This window comes from Diceros bicornis, chromosome 9 (assembly GCF_020826845.1).
Source record: "Diceros bicornis minor isolate mBicDic1 chromosome 9, mDicBic1.mat.cur, whole genome shotgun sequence".
Taxonomy (NCBI): Eukaryota; Metazoa; Chordata; class Mammalia; order Perissodactyla; family Rhinocerotidae; genus Diceros; species Diceros bicornis.
Genome location: NC_080748.1, coordinates 22,656,963 through 22,679,603, shown reverse-complemented (window position 1 = coordinate 22,679,603; position 22,641 = coordinate 22,656,963). Strand labels below are relative to the sequence as shown.

At 38.4% G+C, this 22,641-nt stretch overlaps 2 protein-coding genes across 2 annotated transcripts in view; one reads left to right on the top strand and one right to left on the bottom strand.

Moving 5' to 3' along the window:
• Window positions 1-4,144: 4,144 nt before the first annotated feature.
• Window positions 4,145-16,210, bottom strand: LOC131409891 (NHL repeat-containing protein 3). Its single transcript, XM_058547642.1, has 7 exons — window positions 15,895-16,210; window positions 15,317-15,469; window positions 14,853-15,000; window positions 12,045-12,245; window positions 10,118-10,209; window positions 7,110-7,222; window positions 4,145-6,310 (listed from the first exon to the last, which is right to left on the bottom strand). Exons 1-7 carry the CDS (start codon window positions 16,153-16,155, stop codon window positions 6,058-6,060), a joined length of 1,221 nt encoding a protein of 406 aa, XP_058403625.1. The 5' UTR covers window positions 16,156-16,210; the 3' UTR covers window positions 4,145-6,057.
• Window positions 16,211-16,368: 158 nt separating this feature from the next.
• The window catches only part of LOC131409913 (proline and serine-rich protein 1-like), a 28,227-nt gene continuing 21,954 nt past the window's right edge, over window positions 16,369-22,641 (top strand). Inside the window, exons 1-3 of the mRNA XM_058547669.1 lie at window positions 16,369-17,415; window positions 20,494-20,559; window positions 22,403-22,471. Coding sequence (XP_058403652.1) covers window positions 17,371-17,415; window positions 20,494-20,559; window positions 22,403-22,471 — 180 coding nt within the window. The 5' untranslated portion in view covers window positions 16,369-17,370. The remainder of the gene's footprint in view (window positions 17,416-20,493; window positions 20,560-22,402; window positions 22,472-22,641) is intronic.

The following is a 22,641-nucleotide window of genomic DNA, read 5'->3' as shown; positions in this document are numbered from 1 at the left end:
CTACTCTAGTAGCTATAATTAATAAATGCATAGGATAAATTTGACATAGGAATCTAAATATGTCTCAAAATAAATGCACAGGATCTAAATTTAAAAAAAAAACAATAAAAGATTATAAAAGGACATAAAATAAGACATAAAAGCAGTATGACTTATTTTCCTGGATACAGAATATTAAAACCGTAAAAAATATCCATCCTTCCCAAATTAATGTAGGTTAATCCAATACTGAATTTCTTAGGAATGCTTTTATCTGCAAGAAAACATTCAACTAACAGTGGCTTAAGTAACTGAAATATTTAATTATCTCACATGAAAAGAAGTCTGGAGAAAGGAACTACAAGGCCACTTCAGTGGTTCCCCCATCATAGAAACCCAGGTGCCTTCCATCTTTCCATCTTCCTTCAGAATGTTGGTTTGTTGCTTTATAGTTCCAAGATGGCTGCTGCTATGACTTGAACTTGAATTACCCATTCAAGTTCAAGTCAGCGAAGAAGAGAGGAGGCAGAGGTGCTAAATATACCTGCTCCTTTTTTTTTTTTAATCAGAAAAGCAAATGATTTTCCAGAATTCCCCCCAGTAGACTTCCACTTGTATCACACTGGCCAGAACCACATCATATGGCTACCCCTAGATGCTAGCCAGCAAGCTGAGGAAGCAAGCACCTAGCTCTTCCCATCTCTACAGCGGTGGAAAGTAAGGGAGAAGGTTGGGAATGGGTGTTTATTTAGCCAACAAAGTGTTATATATATCACAAATTCTAATGAGAATCTCATTTTCTCATTCAAACTCTTCTGTCTCCCCAAGAAGAATGTAAATTCAAGAAAAAGAGTCTTTACCTTGCTCGCCACCATATTCCTGGTAACTGACACAGAGTCATCATACTAGACGAATAAATAGCCTCAATGCCAACTGAAAATATGTTTTTAAAAAATGGGCATTTCTAAATGATAGATACCTTAATGTATTACAACTATACCTTTAGTTTTCAATATTGTGACTAAACACAGAATTATACAACAGGGAAGATCATCTGGTCTCACTATCTTCCCAAATTAAGACTCTCTGCCCAAAGGTGGCATGGCTGCCCGTCTCTGGCTTAAATACCACAAATGAATCTCTTAAGCTTTGGTGAGTGATTACTGTGTCAGGGACTGGGTCTAACGCTCTACATACATGATCTTATTAGTAGTCACGATAATCCTAGGAGGAAAATACTATTATTTCCATTTCACAAATGAGAAAAATGAAGCAGAGAGTCTCAACAACAATACAGAAAGTAAGTGGCAGGCCCTGGATCAGAACCAAGATCGACCTAACTCCAGACTTCAAGCTGTGAATCACTGAGCTTAACCATTTCCAGCAGTAACCCAGTCCATTCCACGGCTAACCATCTCTTTGCTAGAAGGTTCTTTCACTGGGCTGAGCCAACTGGCCACTCTGCTACTTCTACTCATTCACTTAGTAAGTCTGTTCACTACACTACATGATCACCCTCTGAAGATCTCAATTATTTCCAAATACTGTGTTATTTTGGTCACCTGCTTTTGAATTATAGTCTATTGGTAGGATTCTCTCTCAAAATGTAGCATCCAAAAGGAAACGCAACACTGCAGATCTGTTTACCAGGGTCATAGACTTGCCACTAGAATTACATTAATGTTCTCTGAGATTGCAACAGTTTTCTCTTAAAAAGCCTCCTAATATTTTTGGCCAACAAACTTTCCAATTCTTTTTCAAACAATTTGTTGCCAATCCAGGTTTTCTTTCATGAATTTTTAAATATACATACTTAACATTTAGCCATGTTAAGTTTCAACTAATTGTTTTGATCCAGCTGTTCCGACCTATTTGGGCATAATGCCCTTTACATGCACACTTACACACACACACACACACATACACACCCCCCACAAAGAAAAAAAACTGGATAAATTTTAAAAATTAATGTTGATTAAAAACAAACATATACAGAATTAGTTCTTAAATCTCTTTAGTTAAGTAAAAATTACTATTTGAGTTAAATACAGTAAGCATCAAAACATTAAAATACTCCTGTACATATACTATGAAGAAAAATGTTCTAAAAATATTTAACTTTGGTGATTGTGACCATTTGTACATAAAAGCCCTATGACAAAAAATTTTCATAACACATATTATAGTAACTGATTCTGGTAAAGAATGAATCTGAGATGTGATCCCTACTACTAAAATTTTCCTTCTTGAGAATGAAGTGGTCAAGTAGCTGAAAACTGAGAAGCAGGTATGATATGAACCTGTTATGACACATGCAATTTAATCTACCTTTTTAAAGATTTTATTCAAGACTCAACCTACCTAGGACATGCTTGTTTCACGTTATGTGTCTTTTCTTTATGAATTACACTGAAGCAGAACTAAATCATAATATGATTTCATTGTTCACAATGGAAGAAACAAAAGTTTCAGAAAGTGCTATTTTTCATTGCTCAAATTCCACTCAGTTCTTACCTACACAGGATTAATTTACTCTATAAACGCCTGGATTCTATGGATAAGTGCCTGGTAGAGAAATGACTTTGCCTCTTTGTAAATAATCCGTTTTTCTCACTTGTCAAAGAGTCAGCAACCATAAGGCAAAATGGTTTGGGAAAATAAAACTAGTAGGGAGAAAAAAGAATACGAATATTGCTTTTACGGATGATACGAATGCATTTTCTGTTGTGCTAAACTCATTCAGGTTATAGATTAAAACATTTAAAATGAGTTATTCACTTCTGGTTGTTAGTTTGAATTACTGAAAAGGTTTAACCTTTTTTTAAAATGTGGAACTGTCCAATTAAACAGTAAAAATTTCCAAGGACCCTTGGAAAATATGTCACCTATAAACCAATTTCCTCAAAATGTAAGCAAATTCAAGAAAGAGAAGAAAAATTAAAAGTATGATTAACACCGTAGTCTCAATTTCTAAAAAACCAAAGTATAAACAAAGTTAACATATGCCCACGTTTGATTTCAACAAATGCCTATCATAAGCAGGACTCTACTGCCCTCTTTTGTATCAAGAATGTAATACAACACAAGTGCCAAACAGGCACCTCTCAGGATGAACTGAGGGGTCACAGTCTGCGTGGCTTGTTTTCCCACGGGTAGTGAACTCTGGGGCAGAGGACACTTGCCTAATTGCCTTCTCAAATTTGTTGTTTCTTATATATTGTTGTTGAATGAATAAATCTGATTTATTCTGACTTTTTAAAAAAGTTTTTTATTTGATAACTGCTGAAAATTTAGAGCAGAGAGTAAAACAATTTAAAGTCACAAATTTAGGACACTTTTTTTGTGTGTGATTCTAACTGATTTATTTTGGTGAATCTAAGGGGCAAAAGTCTGAGTTTCAGTTTTAATGTTCGCTATCCAATCTATCCTGCTTTAAATCCCATAATGTTTAAAACCAACAAAAGCAAAACAGAAGTTAGGACTTGATCACCTTTAGCCACACTGCCTGAAGCCGTCTTTTAATGTTACGTGACTCCAGCACAAATTACAGGTCTTAGTTTACCATCAGACTGCATGTACATTTTCTCTGATGGACAAATACTCCATTTTAAGGACCCAATGTTATAGTGGAGGTTAGGAAAGATATCTATAGCCTCTGGTTTTCTAATTTAGAACACCCTCACCCTCCCCCCAGAAAAGATCTGGAAAGTAGAGGAATAAAGAAGTTTCATTTCTAATACAAAAATATAGTTAGGTAGTTATTACTATCATTTGTCCCCACCCACCATCTCAAAAGCCATGCTGTTTAAGTCTTCTAAGCAACCTCTAGCAACACTTATGTACTTCAGCCTACATTTCACATGTAAATGAAGAGGAGGATGCTCGCTCAGCACCATCTCGTGATTTTACAATTATTGCTTACATCAATGGATAGATCACAATTGTTGAAATTCTACAATGGAATAAGAAGTTATAAACTAGTTTTGTAACAATAAAACCAAACTTTAATAGGAATGCCAAAATATCACCTTTTCTTTCTAAAATTTTAATTTGTATTTTTTAATAGAAAACACATTTCTCTTCCATTTAACCAATTAATCCAAAGGAAAAAGGTAAAACACTATGATTACAAGTATTCTAGTAAAATAAACACTTTAGCAAGATATATGGAACCAATATTTTTAGCAAGTTTTATAAGAATCTGGTATAAAACAAAGTTAAATACAACATTTTTGAAATGACAGAATCAGTTCACCTAACCTGCATTCCTTCAAAGAGACATTTGCACTTCTGTCCCTGGCTTCAAAACAAATAAAACCTCAAATTCCTTTCTTTCACCCAAATCAATTTACTATATTAGCTAAACTGAATAAAGTTCATGAGGACACGTTTTGATAAAAGCAATAAACGCAAAACTAAACAAACCTGATAGTTGCTATCAGGTAAACAGCACACTGAGAAGGACCTTTGTTAATAAAATGGCTTTAATGTACTTGGAGCTATAGATTCCCAAGGGAACATGTGTACCTACTGCACGTTTGATCCTCACAGCATTCCTGAAGAAGGAAAGACGATGATCCCATTGTACCGAAGAGAAAACTAAGGCAACTCACGTAAGATCACAGCTTGTTCAGTGGCACAAACACACTTACCAAGGCCTTGGAACACAGGACCGTTTCCTGTTGGCAGATTTACCTTCCTAACTGCATCAAGGGATGACCCAAGCATCACACTAAGTGTGAGTTCCTTGAAGTCTGGGAATACAGACTCCAGTCATAATGGGTGATGACAAAAGTCAGCTCACGACTCCTCAAGTGCTACACAAATTACAATAAAACTCCAGGATAAAGAGGGAGGCTGATCTGAAAACAGGGGAAGAATGATCTGAAAGATCCTAATATGGCAAGGATCCACCAAAACCTAGAATAAACTAGAACAAACTGAAAAAATGGTCTTAATTGGCAAGCCAACATTCAGACCAAAGGGGTAAAAAAGAGATGTAAAAATAGAAAGGTAGGAAATTATTCATCTCAATAGCTCAAAATGTATGGCACATATCCCCAGATAAATAATTCCAAAACTTCTTTGAGGTAGACAAATGTTAGGAATGAACTGAGTTCATGTTAAAAAAAAAAAAAAAAAAGGAAAGGGAAAAAAAAAGAAAGGTGGCATTGAGGAGAGGCCCTATTTTTAACACTACTTTTAAAAAACATTCCAGTTATTTGTAAAGATCCCTTTCAGTCAAGTGCTTAGACACTGGCCACTTTATTCCTACATTTAAAGGTTGAAATTAAGTCGCTTACAGCTAAAGGACCAAAGCCAAGTGGGGCTTTCAAAAGAAAGCCTACTAAAGTTCACAGCAAGTTTATACCTTTTTATAACTTCTCTACTTGGACTACGCTGTTTTCTCCCCCTCGGTTTTCCAAGTTGGAGCTCAAATTGACTTCTCCTGCAAAGTATCCGTGATTTCCTCAGTCAGATGTAACCCTCCTCCTTCCAAAAGTCCTACTCCATTTGTGCGCTGCTGTCACCGTGTTGTGTCTGCACACCTGTCTCCCCATTGGACTATCAGCTACTCAAAAGGCACACACAGACAAACCTGCATCTTCATTTCTGAGTCTTCAGGACTAGCCCTCTGTGGGTACTCATTACTCAAGAGCCCATATGACTCAGTCTCTCAAGCAGTTCATTTTATACAAGGTGAAAAAACTGGAGGTTTGTAGTTCTTCACATGAAATTCTATCCATTACCCTGCAAACCCATTTTTATTCCTGTTCTTCCCCCTAGGAAGAATTAGCCTACTAGGGCAAATAACTAGGTTACAACCTTAGTCCTTCTTTCTGATCCCATTTTTTTAGAGTTACATTTCTTGCGTTAAAATATCCCTATGCACTTACAAGTAAAGTTAAGTCACAAGAATGGCAATAAAATATATGATTCTTAATGATATAAAAACAAATGTTTCTGATACTAGGTCAGGTACAAATAAATTCTTGTGCTTGAACATTATTCTCAAGCACTTAAAAATGAATTTGAGAATCTGAACTTCCACTTGAAAGATCTCCAGGAAAAGAAACATCATGAACCGAATGAAGAGAAAAAGCTATTCAAAGGGACATATTTTTGCACTTGTTTTGCTCCAATTTCTGCTACATAGATTGCTCCAGTCTTCCTGCTGATGTCTAAGAGATGAGGTAAAACTTGATCCGCTAGTTGGATTGTGCTGATCACAGAACAGTCGCCGATGCTTCCTACTGGGGGCACTGCCACAAATAAGAGCCTGCTAAGATTCAGCTGGCCTACAATCAAGTACTTCCCGTCAGGAGTAAATCTAAGGAGAAAGACATTTTACATAATAAATTTCGGTGAAATTCACATAAATGTTTATTTTTTCAACATTTTTATTCCCTACAGTGCAAAACAACAGTAGGGACCCATTTTTTGAAGCGTTCTTTTAAGGAGAATTTAAAATTGATCTAATTCTGTTTATAAGGAAACGAGATTTGTGATGGTAGATACAGCCAAAGATAAGCTTAAATTTTTTAAAAACAACAATTATCAGAGTACTACACAAAATGAAACTAACGGAGAATTGGTGTTAGGATGGGTCTGACACTACAGACTCAAGATTTTCATTTTCATTTTATGTTTAAAAATTTAGCAAATGTATCTCGAGCGTAAAGCCTGTAGGACAGGTCCGGTATATATTATCTCTGATACCTGGATCCCACGATGCACTGGGAGTTTAACTGCTTTCGCTCTGCCTGGGATTTGAAATACAATTATATGTTCTCTGCATACTTGTTTTCTTCCCTTTTTTCCCTGCTTAAAATTAACAACAGATATTTTAATTTTTATTTATTTTTTTTTCCCCCAAAGCCCCAGTAGATAGTTGTATGTCATAGCTGCACATCCTTCTAGTTGCTGCATGTGGGACGCGGCCTCAGCATGGCCGGAGAAGCAGTGCGTCGGTGCGCGCCTGGGATCCGAACCCGGGCCGCCAGCAGCGGAGCGCGCACACTTAACCGCTAAGCCACGGGGCCGGCCCAACAACAGATATTTTAAACTTACAGATAGCTCTTCAGAGAAACTAACAAAACAGGCATTTTAAACTAAAAAGAAACAATTACCTGACTGAAGAAGGTCCCTCTTCTGTGAAACAATTATTCCATGCTCCTAACCACTCCCCAGTGTCTTTATCAAATACTTGAATTCTTTTATTTCCTCTGTCGGCAACCCACACCTAAGAAACCAAAAAAATGTTTATTGGAAAAGATCCACATCACAATGAGAAGAAAGAAAAAAGAAAGGGGAGACAGGAGAGAATGAATGTTTATTTTCATTAGTTTCACACACATTAGCTCATTTAATACTTAAAGAACCTCAAAGAAGGTATTAAGAGCAGTGCTTTCAGGTAGGAAACTAAAGTTCAGGACAGTTAAATATCTTGTTTGAAGTGAGCTTACAATAAATGGGAGAGCCACTTACGGCCATCTGGCCATCTGTCTTAACCCAAAACCTATAATGCTGTCTGCTATACTAAACATTTAAATAACTAAAAAACTGAGTGCTCCATTATAATGTAGAAGATTAGCAGATAATGAGAAGTGACAATGTTCATTCATTCCTCTAACAAGCATTCACCGTCACTGAGTACTGCCAACTTGTCAGTTCCTCGGCCAGGTAATAAGACAAAGACAAAGAAAAGCAGCCTTGCTCCTCTGCTAAGGCGAGGGGGAAGCCAGGGGTTCATTCATATTGCGGTTATCATTAAACCGCCACCTGCTGTTTACCAACGTGTGTCCAAAGTGCCAAACCACTTAAAGAGGAAGCTTGGGAGATTTCAGTAACATAAAGAATGATAATAGGCCACCAATAGGTTTAATTTAGGTTTGCTATAGGCTGTCACAAGTCATTAAGTAAACTGCTATAAAATAGGAAGGTAGATTCTTTCTAAATGACATTTCATGTACTGTATTTGATGTATGCAAGCTATGGTGCACATACAGTGAACAGTTTTTAATGACATATGGCTAGGGCTGTAGAGAGGTATGTAAGAATGGACTGGAAGGGTGGGCCAACTCTGCTGACCTCTACCTCCCCACTTCAGGATCTTTGGATTTCTGGGGTTTGTGGAGTCAGGGACCTTCTTCAGGGTAACCCTGACTATATCTTTATCAATGCATGTGAGTTTTGATAGTTACTGAATTCTTCTCCAATCAGAAACAAAGACACACTGTATCACTTTAGAAAGGCTGTTGATCTCTATGTAAGGTAATTTCTCAAGATCTCTTCCTGATCTATGATTCTTTCCTAAGGACAGGTTTCCTTAAAGATTGTGGGATTACTGTCTTAGATAAGTGACCAAGGAGGAAATATAGTTTAGACCCCAGGACTGAATGACACTTTATATTGTTAGCATTATCTTTCCTACTCAACAGATTATGATTGTGAGAAATTTTTTTTTTTTGAAGAAGATCAGCCCTGAACTAACGTCCGATGCCAATCCTCCTCTTTTTTGCTGAGGAAGATTGACCCTGGGCTAACACCCGTGCCCATCTTCCTCTACTTTATATGGGACGCCGCCACAGCATGGCTTGACAAGTGGTGCGTCGGTGTGCCCCCAGGATCCGAACCTGCAAACCCCGGGCCACCACAACGGAGCACGCGCACTTAACCACTGCGACACTGGGCTGGCCCCAAGAAATTTTTTTTAGGAAACAAGTCTAACTCTGGAACTAATTAACTTTTCATATAGGGTTGGGGTGATGATTAAATGAGTTAATCACATAAAGTGCTCACAATAGCATTGTTGTGGTTATAAAAACACAAGTGTGCAGAAATCAACACTCTCATTTTTTATCACTCAGTAATGCCAGAGTAGCCTCATCAAATGATCTTCAAGGCCTCTCAAAGACACATTCCTCACCGTGGTGAATTTACCTGGGTCTAGGTCCTGCACGCTCAGAAACTTGATCTTGTTTTTATCCCATAAGAGGAGTAGTTAACCAGGCTCAGGAAGGTCACATGTAAAACCAGTATTCCCAACTTTTTAGTTCCCAATTTACAGACAAAGTTCACATGTTCAATTATCTTCCTATCTATGATGGGAAATACCTGAAGATTTTATGGTCAAAACATTCTCACTTTGTCAACATAGGAAGCCAAATCATAATCAGAAGGTTGCTTGCCGAGCACTAAAGCAGAAATGGAAATGGATTAAATTTCTAATGGCATGAAGCCAAGACAGTCTGATGCATCCATTGTGCGCCAAGACACTTAGTCATTTAACAAGTATGTATAAGATGACTACTATATGCCAGGCACTAGGATACAAAGCAAAAGAGATTCAGTACGTGCCCTCACATAGCCTACACTCTCACTAGGGGAGACAATCAAATGATTAAATTATAGCATGATAGTTACTTACTATGTTGGGGAAGTACAGGCTACTATAGGAAAACAGAAGGAGAAACTAATATAAAACATTTTGGGTAGGAGTTTGGTTATAGGAAGGTAACCCTAAAGAAGTGATAATGTATGCTTAAAGACATGTAAAAGCAAAAGAGGTGGTAATGGATGGGGGGAGGAGAAATGGATTGAAATTTGCTGGTTACAGCTTCCTGTTTCCCAGACAGAGTGCAACTAGTGAGAATAAGTTTGTCTGGGTGGCTCTTTTTCTCAGGCTTCCAAGATTAACTGCTCCCATCTCCCGTTTGAGCAACACATTCCAGAATTAATTTAATTTAATTTAATTCTAGAATTAAAAATATATTCAAACATTCAGTTTTCCTAGTAGGAGGGCGACTCTTTTTTCAGATAATTTTTTTATGTTTTGTTCCATTATTTGTTCCTTCTACCCTTTAAGTGACATAGGAAATCTATTTTGCTGATTTCTAAATATTTGAGGAACTTCCTTCATTATAGGACCCAAACACCTATAACAGAGTGTGTGGGTATAGCCAGCCCGTCAGGAATTGCCTAGAGACACATCCAGATACACACATCCACTGTCATACATACATATCCAGATGCCCAGACACAAACGTGTGCACCAAGATCCATAAACACACATCCAGACACACACACAAACATACTCAGACACACAGGTCCAGACACAATGACACTGCATTTTTACCCGACCAGCTGAATCAACTGTAACACTGTGAGGTATGTTGAACTTGGCAGGCCCTGTGCCATTTTCTCCATGTAGCCAAAGCATCATGAAATCTATAAATGGTAAACACATATGGTCAGAGCAACATATAGAATATTTTATGCATTTGCAGGTTATATTTTATGTCATAGGTTTCAGACAAACTATTCAGTTATACCCCAAGTTGATTATGCTTTCCTGGCTGTTTATACACCCATTTGCCTACTTCTAATGCTTTACAAAAAGAAATTCTTTCTCTTTTTCAAGCAATTAATCTACTTCTTTAATGATTATCTCCACTTGAGTTTTTCATCACTTAAAATCATTATTTAGGGTTCATGTGAATCTCTCTCTGAAACTTGTTCCCCTTCTCAACTAATCCATTATTTAGCATTACCATTCCTCTGAGCTTAAAAAGTCACAGTATGTTTTTATAGTCTGTCTCCTTTATTACCCCTATAGCGGGTTGAATTGTGGCCCCCACTCCCCAAAAGATATACCCAAGTCCCAACCTCCAGTACCTGTGAATGTGACCTTATTGGAAATAGGGTCTTTGCAGATGTAATTAAGTTAGGGATCTTGAGATGAGATGATCCTGGATTTAGGGTGGACCCTAAATCCAATGACTACTGTCCTTATAAGAGAAAGGAGAGGAAGATTTGAGAAACAGAGAAACACAGAGAAGAAGGCCATGTGAAGACAGAGGCAGAGACTGGAGTCAATGCTGCCATAAGCCAAGGAATGTCTGGAGCCACCAGAAGCTGCAGGAGGCAAGGAAGGATTCTTCCCTAGAGCCTTTCGAGGGAGCATGGCCTGCCCTATAGATTTCAGACTTCTGGATTCCAAAACCATGAGAGGATACACTTCTATTTAAGCCACACAGTTTGTGGCAATTTGTTACAGCAGCCACAAGAAACTAATACACCTATATTCAACCTGTCTCCTAAATCTGGTTGTTTCTTTCTTTCATAAAATTTTTTAGATTCTTGCTTTATCCCCACCTCACCTCCCTTTAACTAACACCAACCAAATCCAGTTACCAGGTGATAAACTGACTACAGAGCCTCCAAATGACAGCTTATTGCAAATACATCCTGATACAGTATTGTGTCTTGTAAAAATTCTGCTTCCATAACATCACTTGCCTACTAAAAAACCTCAAAGACTCTTTATAGGCAAAATTGTGGCTTCAAAATCCTTAGATAGCTTTCAAGGACATCCTAAATCTTATTTTCTACTATTCAAAAAGTACATTCTAAGCTCCTTTCCTAGAAGACCTGCTAATTACCACCTGTAGACCCTGTGTGATAAAGCCTGTGAATGTTCCTTCCATCCCTTTCTTCTCCCACCAAACCCAGTTGAGTTCAAGAATTATTTCCTTCATGAACTCTTGTCCTACTTCTCCTGTCAATAGTACTTTTTCCTTCTAATCTTATTTTACTTCCACAATCAATACCATAGAGCAGCATTTAACTGTTTCATCTGTGACAGATGAAACAAATCTGCACCTAGAATACTACTGAGGTTGCAGAGCAGGGAATACAATAAAACACTTGCCGATCAATCAACCTGCAGGCTACCCCAGCTCTGAGACGCCAGGTTCCTAACCTTTCCATTCTTAACTGGACAGGATAAGCACTTATTTCTTGAGCCCCGTATAAATTCTCACATTGCCTCTAGTTCATTTCAAAGGCAACATCTAGCTTCTAGTGAAAAATAAGCAAGGCTATTTATCAGAATCACTGGCCATTCCACACATCTGTTCTGCTGTTTTCCTAGTAATACACTCAAGGCTTTTACAAACAGCTTCATATACAACAGTTATAATGTTATACCAAGTATCCAAACAAATTAAGTCCAACTTATTAAATAATATTCTCATAATACCATACAAAAATGAGCCATGTACCTTGGGACAATTTGACCAATCTGTTATTCAATCCTCCATCTCCATCCACAATGTAAATATCTCCTGTGTCCTCTACATATAATTCTGCGGGGTTATCAAATTGCAGGGGATTCAAACCAGTGCCTTTTTTGCCTGGGGTACCCAAAACTTGAACAAGATCACCAAAGGAATTGTATTTTTTAACAGTATGACCGTAGGATCCTATAAAGACAGACACGCACGTTTCAGAAATATAACCACTGTACATTCACGTTTTTCACGTAAGCTGAGAGCAAAAACTTGATAAAATTAAATAGTAACAAAAATTAGTAGGTTCAGATAATTAAATGTTATATTTAACAAGCAATAGGGCTTTTTCATTAGTTACAGCTAAATCTGTTCATGAATTAAAATCTCAGGTACTCCAAAATAAGTAGATTCTAAACTCAAATAAATAAAACCAAAAAAATTAACTCCTTATACAGAAAGCTCATGATATTAAATTATTGTACACCACTTTTTTAATCTTATGACCCTGAACAAGCATTACTTGTAAAAGGAAATCAAGAAAGAAATGAAAAAGTAACAAATTATATTTGAAAAAACTGTTATTTTAGTCATTCATATGCAAATTTCAAATTTCAGTAGGTCAACAAAAAAGTTCTCTATAATACTGATTTTTTTGTGTGTATGTGAGAGGAAGATTAGCCCTGAGCTAACATCCGATGTCAATCCTCCTCTTTTTGCTGAGGAAGATTGGTCCTGGGCTGATATCCATGCCCATCTTCCTCTACCTTATATGGGAAGCTGCTACAGCACAGCTTGATAAGCTGTGCGTCGGTCCACGCCTGGGATCCGAACTCTCAAACCACAGGCCGTGCAAACAGACTTAACCACTAGGCCACCAGGCCAGACCCAACACTGATTTTTTTTTTTTAACTACATTTTCTCCTAGTGGAAATAAATTCAAAATTCAACCCATTAACTTTTCTTTCCTGAGAAGGGAATAAATCTTTCCAAATCACTAGTAACTTATCTTGTCACTTACATTAAAATTTCTCTGAGTTAAAATTATCTTACAAGCAAAAGTATAAAATAGAATATTAATAAATAGGGAAAAGCCATAAAGCAGTTACCAGAAACTATCTTGAAGGCATACCAAGATCACATCAACCATTAGATGTTCAAAAGATAAAGCAGATATGCTGAGCTTACTGGAAATAAAGTAAATCAGCTTGCATTACAATTCTATTTTGAAAACTGTATTTATTATTATACTTGATTTGGAGGCTTGAGCTAATGTTTGTAGCAACAAGAAAACAAAACACTATTAAAGAAAGCAAACTTCAAAGTTTCTAAAGAATTCACAAAAAAGAATACTAGTAAATAATGTTTTTTAAAAACGGCTGATTTGTAGCCATGTTTTTATTAAAGGGAACTTATTTCTTCAAAAAATGGGAAGAAATACAAAAACTGTCTTCAGATCTGTGTGTGGAAAAACAAGCTATAATGGAAAGATCTCATGTGCTCTTTTTATTTCTGGGAATCAGTGAAGTGTTTTATAAAAAAGGATCACAAGAATGGAACAAATTAAAAAGTAAAGCCCTTTAACAGTGAATCCTAAAAAAAAAAAAGTGAAAATAGTCAAACTTCATTACAGTATTACAGTTTTACAATGAACTCAGAGGTAATCTACATTTTTTTGGTTTAACCAGAATCTTACCATCCAAAATACAGCTTGAAATAAAAGAGTCATTAGCTTGAGTCTCAGAAATCTTTTACGTTCTGAGAACAGATGTAATAAAGGCAATTCTTGCGAAAGTTGAGACCTTGTTAATTCCAAAATGGTATCTGAATTAGCTAGAACTGGGGTAACAAAATGTCCTTCAAGCCATGAACATAACTGGGCCAAGGAATACTAGAAATATTGTCTTTATGATCCCATCGCTTCCTGAGATCCTGAGATAATACCAAGTTATCTCTAGTACCATCTTATCTTAAGCCACAAGCAATGCAAACAGCTATCCCTAAAAACTTATCTCCACAGCTATAAATTCCTCTGTGCTTACTTTGTTTTTCAGCACATTCTACTAAAAATATTTTATGGAAGAAAGATTTCAGATACGCTGCAGTTAACATCAGCAGCTTCTGCAAATCTTCCATTTTGAGCAACAAAGCAGTTTGGGTTTCTCAGCACAATCTCTTTAGAACAAGAACTGGTAAAGGAAAATGAGAGGCAAGGATTCCACTCACTAGCTTTTAGAGACTGCCATTTTATTTTGCTTCACAGAAAAGATTTAGAATTTTTTAATCTTAGAAGACCAACTGATTCTTTAAAGAGGAAAAGTCCCTTGACAAGTTAAAGGAAAGATCATAATAATTAGAGCTTCCTTGTCAAATGTCTTAATTCTACAGAAGCACCATATAAAGATTTTTATTTTTATTTATTTTTTTTTGTGAGGAAGATCAGCCCTATGCTAACATCTGCCAATCCTCCCCTTTGTTTGCTGAGGAAGACTGGCCCTGGGCTAACATCCGTGCCATCTTCCTCCACTTTATATGGGACGGCGCCACAGCATGGCCTGACAAGCGGTGCGTCAGCGCGCTCCCCGGATCTGAAGCGGCGAACGCTGGGCCACCGCAGCGGAGTGCGCGCTCTTAACCGCTTGCGGCACCAGCCCGGCTCCTAAAGATTTTTAGAAACAAGTGATTTAATGAATCATTAAAGAAAGTACAATTAGATTTGGCAACTCTGATGTTAAAATGCACAAGCAAGAAGATGGGCAAAGATGTGATTTCTAGCAAGATAACAGTTATTACTACACATACCACTTCCTACATCCGTGATCCAGACAGACTGTTCATGCAGTGTACTCGCTGCAAATATACCATGAGGTGTGTCAACTGTATAATTCCAGGCTCGTAGGAAACATCCGTCCTCTGTGAACACTAATACCTTTGGGATGTTATCCCCTCTCTGAAGGTATACAAAAATAACTGCTTAGATGGGATCAGTTTTAAGGAAGTAATCTTTATTTCGGCAGAGAGAAACAAAAATTAAAGGTTAATCAAGAAATTCAGTAACGTTTAAAATACAAGCTTCAAAATCTAACAATATTAATATCTATCGCATCCACAACCAAAATATTTACTTGAAACCAACTCAAAAAACAAATTCCACAACTGGCATTATATAAACCTTTATATATGATTACTTAGTACAGTAAAACAGGAAAGCTGTTGTTTCCTTTGTGCTCATAATTTTTTTAAAGAAATGACCCAATTCTACTTACTTGGGCTACGTAAACCAATCCGTTAAGTGAGTCAACAGCAACACTAAATGTTGCGCCAGTAAAGTATTCTGAATACTTAGGCCAATCCACATCCAGGCGGTAAAGAATTTCCTCAGTTCTCCAAGAAATTTGAAAAGCAAAGTTCCTTAAAACCTTAAATAAAATCAGAAGATTAAACTTCAGTTCACACTCTAGGTTAAAAAAAAGAAAAAAAGCTTATTTTTAAGCATGCCTTGACATCTGCTACAGGTATTCAGACTGCTAGACAAAAATGATTTGGAAGAAATGGGCATATACCTCTCAAGACCAAGGCGACCACAAATACACATCTGCAAATTCTTTGAGGATGTAATGAGAGCTGAGAAAGAAGACAAATAAGGAAAACGGCGAGATACCAGATACAAACTTTTTAACACCAAAAAACAAGGCAACACGTCGGCGGTCCGGCCCGCGGTGCGGCTTTTCACTCAAGCTAGTGCGGGAGCCAGGGCCCGCCACCTCCACCCCACGACCGGGCCGTCGCCTCCCAACAGTGCTCTCCACACACCCGACAGCCATTTCCCCACTACTCAACGCACCGGAGAGCCACAAAAACGCGAATGCAGAATCAGACACGCAAGAAAGAAGCCCGCGCCGGCCGCGCAGACCCAGAATTTCGCCATGAGGATATGAGAAGCCCAGCGACGGAGGGGGTCCGCAGGCGGCTGGGAGCCGCCAGGCAGGCTCAGGTCCAACCGGTTGGTCGCGGTACAGAAAGTCGGCCCGCCCTCCGGGCCGAAGGCCTTATCTTCAATCTCTCCTCCCAGGATGCGTGAGGTTCGAGTACCCCAATGAAGCATAAGCCAGGGCGGAAAAAAATAAGAACTCAGCTTCCCTACTCCTGGCGCATTCCCGGGTCCCCGCCCCCATGTCACGTGCCTCTGGCTGACCCAATGACCATCCTTTCCCGCCCCTCGGGGCGGTCCACGCTGTAGACGTCTCCTGTCCGTCAAAATAAGGGCGCCCGTAGATATGCCTTAACCACTCGATGGTCGTTCTTTTTAAATCCAGGTTGAACAATCAGAAGCTAGCACACTCAAACCAGAGAGACATAGGAATGTGACCCTCAAAAGATGATTTCCAGACTCTGGGAAGGATTTCAGCCGCGTCCGATTCCGAGGCATCCAGGCATCCTCCATGGGCACCTACGTTCCCACACCAGGACCCCTCCATTGGCTTTCAGGAAAGAGTGGCCTAAGCTGGCGGCGCAGAGTTGAGTTTACTCGGGCGCGACGGGTTTCCTTACAGGATCTTCGTGAGCTGGTGGGAGCTGCAGGGGTAACCGAGAAGGGCTCCTGGCGCTGTTGGCGCTGCGGTCTTCGGGACCCCCCCCTACCCGCGACCGTACCCCACTTCGCCCGGCTCCCGGTGCTCTGCAGCCGCAGGCCCGCTCCCGGAAGTCGTGGCAGCTGGTAACAAAGAGCCTGCCAGGCCGCCGCTGCCCGGGCTGCGGGATACAGGAGTCCGGCTGAGCTGCTGGGGGTGAGCGCGAGCCGGGCCATGAGTCCAGGTTCGTGGTGGTGAGGGGCGGCGGCCGGCGGCCGAGGCGCTGGTCCGAGTCGAGAGGCCGGTGCCTCCCTCCTCGCCACCCCCGGGAGTCGGGGCGCAGGTGCCTCTGCTCTCCCGGCCGCTCCACCCGGGAAACCGGCTTGACGACCTTCCCCCGGCGGCGCCTGGCCTTCAGCTGCAGGGGACCTACGCTCAGCACCGGCTGCCGAATCCCGGGTTTCTCTGCGGGACTCAGAGAGGACCCGGCTCTTCTCCGAGCGGTCCTGATGCTTTGTGCAAAGAAGCTGGGGGAGCCTGACGGTTTCTGTTTTTTAAAAAAAATTTTTATAAGTTTCGATTTTTAGGAATTTTTGCAGACTTTGAAGTACTCTCTACCTCTTCGCATCCTTTCTTCTGCTCCTGGAGTCTTTTTCCTCCTAATTATTTTTACTATCAGAGCAGACCAGGGATGAACGTTTTGTAATTGAAAGTGTAACTGTTAAAACCACGTCGAGATAGTAATCAAGATGGACAAAAAGTCCTTTGAAACGGTGCTGGATGAAATTAGAAAGGTAATTACACTTAATTCCTTAAGTCGTATGCGCTACGAATTCTCATAGTTTATTCTCTTTGAGGGACTGCGTGCAGATTGTGCAAAATACGGGTTTAAGGATTGCAAAATTCGTTGGAATTTCAACGTATAATGTAGGAGTTAATATCTTGATACGTTTCAAGATACAAATAGAAATTAAATTAACGCTAAAGTTCTTGAGAGTCAGTGCGGTATTGTGGAAATTATATTCAGAGTCCTCGGTTCCGGAGCCGGCTCTACAAATCCTTAATAGCTCTGTCCTTTTGGATAAGTGATTTAATATTTCTGAACCGATTTCCTCATCTTTCAATAATGTAAGAGTGATTGAAAACTAGAGACAATACGTAGAAAGTTTCTTGAAGAGTAATTATTATTGGAACAGATTTTTCAAATCTGTGAATAGGCAGACGATATTTGTTGTCTGGGCCGGACAAAATTAGCGTCCTAAAGAAAAGTGTGGCATTAAGTTTAAAGCTCTTAGGAATGAGCTTCAATAACTTGAATTTCAAAACTTTTTTGCTTCCTGCTTTCCTAGTTTTTGGTTCTTTTTGAGGCTATATTGTATGTAGCCTACCTTCCACAGTGAACCGGACAGCAAAAAAATTTAGCCTTGAGATAAATGTACCTTGAGCTAATGAGCTAAATGTAGTCTTGAGCCTAGCAGTACCTCTAGCACAAAGATAGAGAGTTTACCGAATTAGGAGGGGAAGGATTTACTGTACCATCCTTATGCTAATACAGGGTCCTTTGCTTAGAACTTCCAGGTAATTATCTCGCTATTTCCATACCTTTAGAACCCTTGACTGACACAGAAAGATTTGTTACCTTGTGCTCGGTGCTTATTATGTGTTTCAGCTCATGAAATTATTAATAAAGTTGCCTGTGGACATGTTTTTCTTCACAATAAATGATTAATTTATAATAAAGCAAAATGTTTTTCTTCATCCTTTATAAAGCTTCTTTTCTTTTTCAAATTCGTATGTTAGGTTAAAATTTACGTATTTGACCATATTGAATGTTCTTTTTTGAATGAAACTCCTGCTTCTGCAAACCCAATTTGTCCAATTAAGATTTGCAATAAAATGTCAGCTTGCTAACTATATATTTAGAATTTGCCACAATTTGTTAACGAGCTGGTGTATAACTGCTGTTTATAAGAAAATAGTTTGTGCGTTTAGGTAGACCGGAGTTCTACTTTTGGAAGCTATGGAGTGTCAGTTTGCATATATTCTCCTTTCCAAGCTGTGAAAAGATCACATAGTAAATGCTAGTAAGGGGAACAGGAAATTTTCCAGAGATGAAAATGATATTCATATGAGATACCAACTTAATTCCTTATTTCTGTTCTGCAGTCAAAATGTCTTTTGCTGTTTATGCCAAATAATTAGATGCATCAACATTGTCTTAGTTTATTAAAATGGGATAAAAATATAGGCATATTTAAATATGAGAATTATTGGTTTTTTAAAAATTGCTCTCAGACTTTGTGAATGTAAGTCAGTTTAAAGCATGTAATCTCTTTCTGCATGTCACCATAGGTCTATAGATAATAGTGGCTGTCACTACTGTCATTTCAACCAAAGGCATGTAAGAAGATACTAGGAAAAGACATAGGAAGGGGGAAGAAAGGGGAAAAGACAGTGTTGAATTTGCTTTTCAAAAAGGAGGTAATTATAATAATAACCGGTAATTGTTGAGCACTTACTGTGTATGCCTGTTGTAAGCACTTTCTCCCCGTGTTGCTGATTGATCCTCCCGACAACCCATGAGGTGTAGGTACTATATTCGTTTTACAGATGGCAAACCTGCTCTCTGTGAGGTTAACTAGTCAGCTCAAGGATACCCAGCTGGTAAATATTCACACTCATGCAGTCTGACTCCAGAGTGCCGTGCTGGTGTGCCTGGGGACAAGGCACAGCAGCACAGCTGGGCCTCTCAGGCGTTGATGGAAGAATTGAGGCATGACTTGGCATCAACACAATCTAGGATCTGGTCCAGAAACTTGCTTTTGACTGTTTCCAATAATGATAATGATAAACTCCCAAGAGTACCTTATCCAGAATGCCATTTCCCCCCCTTTTTCAGTGACAATTAGACTATTGAGCACCCTGGATGTGTTTCTCAGGTGACTGGTCACTGTATTTTCCCCTAGCAGAATGATAGATGTGGAAAGTACAATTATTGTTTTGTAGTAAAAGAAAAGGGATTAGTTGATTATTAATGATTAGTAGTTACCAAATCATGACAGTCTGGTGTTTCCATCTCAAAGCTCGGCAGATAGTTGCAAGGAGAGCATATGTGATTTCAGTCATCTCTACATAGTGCTGGGTCAAGGCCTCCGAACTCCCTGAACTTCCCATTGATGAATGTCCTGTAAGGAAAGGAACCATCATTTACTGAATACGTATAATGTGTCAGATCTATTGACTCTTAATCCTCACAGTAACTCTGGGGTGGGTAGTGAATGGTATTCCCTTTTAGGTGAGGAGGCTGTCAGGATATAAAATGCCTCTCAAGGGCCACAGTGCCAGTTAGCAGCAGGCACACAGATTGAATTCAGGGCGCTCTGGCTCCTTGGGTTCTCATATCCCTGTGGAAGTGCTGAGAGCCTCGACTAGACCATGTTTTATTTATGTTTCTCTACCACTTAGCACATAATAGGTGCTCAGTAAATAATTGTGTGATGAATGAGTAATGTCTGATACATTTAATTTTAAAAATGACAATTTGGTTTAATTTGGGATGTTCTGAAACGCAAATTACGTTTACAGGAATTCTATATGTAATTTCTATTAATGTCAAATCTTATTACAGTTCTATTCCCTTTCTCTTTAGAAGTGAGTAGAGAGACTGAGGAGGTTTTCCTGCTATCTCAGCGTGTCCCTTAGAGCATGGAACCTAGAAAGGTAGAATGTCCTGTCACCACAGTGACTTTAGCTGCCCCTTGGTGCCGGGGCTGTAGAAGGTCCACCACTGTTTGAGTTTCTTCAGTAGTTCTGGTATATGCATACAACTGCTCTGCTTATGTGTATTAATGCTGTTTTTCTATGTTTTTTAGGCTGTTTTGACGGAGTACAAGTTAAAAGCAATCGAATATGTGCATGGATATTTTTCTAGTGAACAGGTATTCTTCTATTTGTTTAAGCAAAAATGTTTTTTTTGATACCGGTGTTCTGGTTAATGTCTGTTGACTGGCTGGTCAAGTTCAGAATTGCTTTTACTTTGTTGCTGTATTTGTTTAGGAACTTTAGAAACTTTCTGTTTGGGTAGAAAACTACAGAATTTATAGTTTGGGTATTTTATAAACGTACCTGCTATCACCACAATATCATATACTAACATGATTTTAAAAATGTCTAAAAAAAGCAGTTCAAAGTGTTTGTCATTCTGGATACACGATCATAAATTTATAAACTTCTAATGGTAAACGTACCCAAACTTGTACAGTATTTATAAAGTCAGTAATTGCAAAATTCAATACATATTATAAAAGAAAAGTTGAACAAATGGTGAAATATGTTCTTATATGAAGCCACTAAGTAAAAATTTTGGCAATAGGCAAAAAAAACAATGTCTAATAAGTAGTTTCTGTAACTGGCAGAAGACTGATGTTTTAAGCATGGTAGTTTAGTCATAACTTTCACCCAACTGTAGGGGAAGTTTGCTAATTTTGAAAAATATGAATGCATGCGCACACACAGAAACACACACACAGAGGCCAGATTTCTGAGGGACACTTCGAAAATACTTGATAGAGAAATAGGGCAGAAATAGAAATGCACATCTGTAGAACAGTTCTGGGAAAGGGTAGGGTAGACAATGGATGAATCTGTAGATTGAGTTAGTAAATGCTTCAACTTTTCTCTGTTTCTCAAGAGTTTCAAAACTTGAAGCTTGAATAACATTAAGCCTGTTGAAGTTCTGCCTACTAAATTGCTAAAAGCTACTTGATGATTTGCATGTGTTGGTGTCTATTTAATGAGTGTTTTTCAGCTGTCCCATTACTTTTCAAAAATTATATATTATTTTTATATATAATTCAAAATAATATATATTATATATTAAAATACTAAATTATATTACTTACTGTATTGCTATACTAGATTTTTCTTCCTATACAGACGTGATAGTTGGTAAAGTTTTGTGGTTGGTAAAGTGCCAGGTAGCATTTACTATATAGTAAAACATTATTCCCATAAAACTAAGGATATACAGTCTTACCAAATTATCTAGAAAGTACGCATAATACTTGTTTGCTAATTATGTATCTCTTTATAAGGAGTAAAAAGTATTTTTACTCTTTTTCACATACCATTCCAGTTTCTAGCATTAACCTTGCCTTGTAGAATAATTGAAACCTTAACAAATTTTTCAGGAACTCACAGTAAAGTAATTCATTAGCCCAGATTTATCACCCTCTCTTCTTGTGTCATTTTTTTTTTTTTCCTTTTGGAGTGTCCTTGGAGGCAGTGATTGATTAAAACTGTCACTCTCCACTAAATGTTTTAAGTTTTCCATTCATAATAGATCTTTATATTCCTACGCTGACATTGTATCTCCATCTAGTACTTTTGCAACCTTCCTTTTCTCTAGGTGCTTTCTTTTTCTTGTATACCTTTTACTTTCCTTCGTTTCTAGACCAGCGATGTCCAAGACTTCGTGATGATGGAAGTGTTCTCTGTCTGCGCTGTCCATTATCATAGCTACCAGCTTCCTATGGCTACTGAGCACTTAAAATGTGGCTTGTGCCAGTGAGGAACTGAATTTTTTATTTGACTTGATTTCCATTGATGTAGCTGCAGGTGGCTACTCTATTAGCACAGTCTAGACTCTGGTGCCATGTTTGTCCCTCATCATCTGGGCCCAGGCAGCACATTTTGAATAGTAATTCAAAGTACTGAAGTAAATCTTGTAGGAATGTTTGCGAACACATTGCCATTATAAGTAACTTAGTTCCTTGCTTACAGGTGGTTGATTTATTGAGATATTTCTCCTGGGCTGAGCCTCAGTTGAAGGCAATGAAGGCATTACAGCATGTAAGTAACTTTATTTTTCCTTAGAATATAGAATTTAAGTATTTTTAATTCTCCCCTAGTTTTCTATAATTCATCTCAAGTTGTAATTTGTTTGCATTAGAAAAACTGGCCCTAAATTTCATTATACTTTTATTATTCAAAAAAACTGTTAAAAAATTAAAACTTGCCAA

Coding starts and splice junctions, on each gene's coding strand:
- LOC131409891 (XM_058547642.1), bottom strand. CDS start 16,155: ATGCTTCATTGGGGTACTCGAACCTCACGCATCCTGGGAGGAGAGATT. Junction 10,210..12,044: donor ATTGGTCAAATTGTCCCAAG/GTACATGGCTCA, acceptor TACCATTTATAG/ATTTCATGATGCTTTGGCTA. Junction 7,223..10,117: donor CAGTTGATTCAGCTGGTCGG/GTAAAAATGCAG, acceptor TTGGTTTCTTAG/GTGTGGGTTGCCGACAGAGG.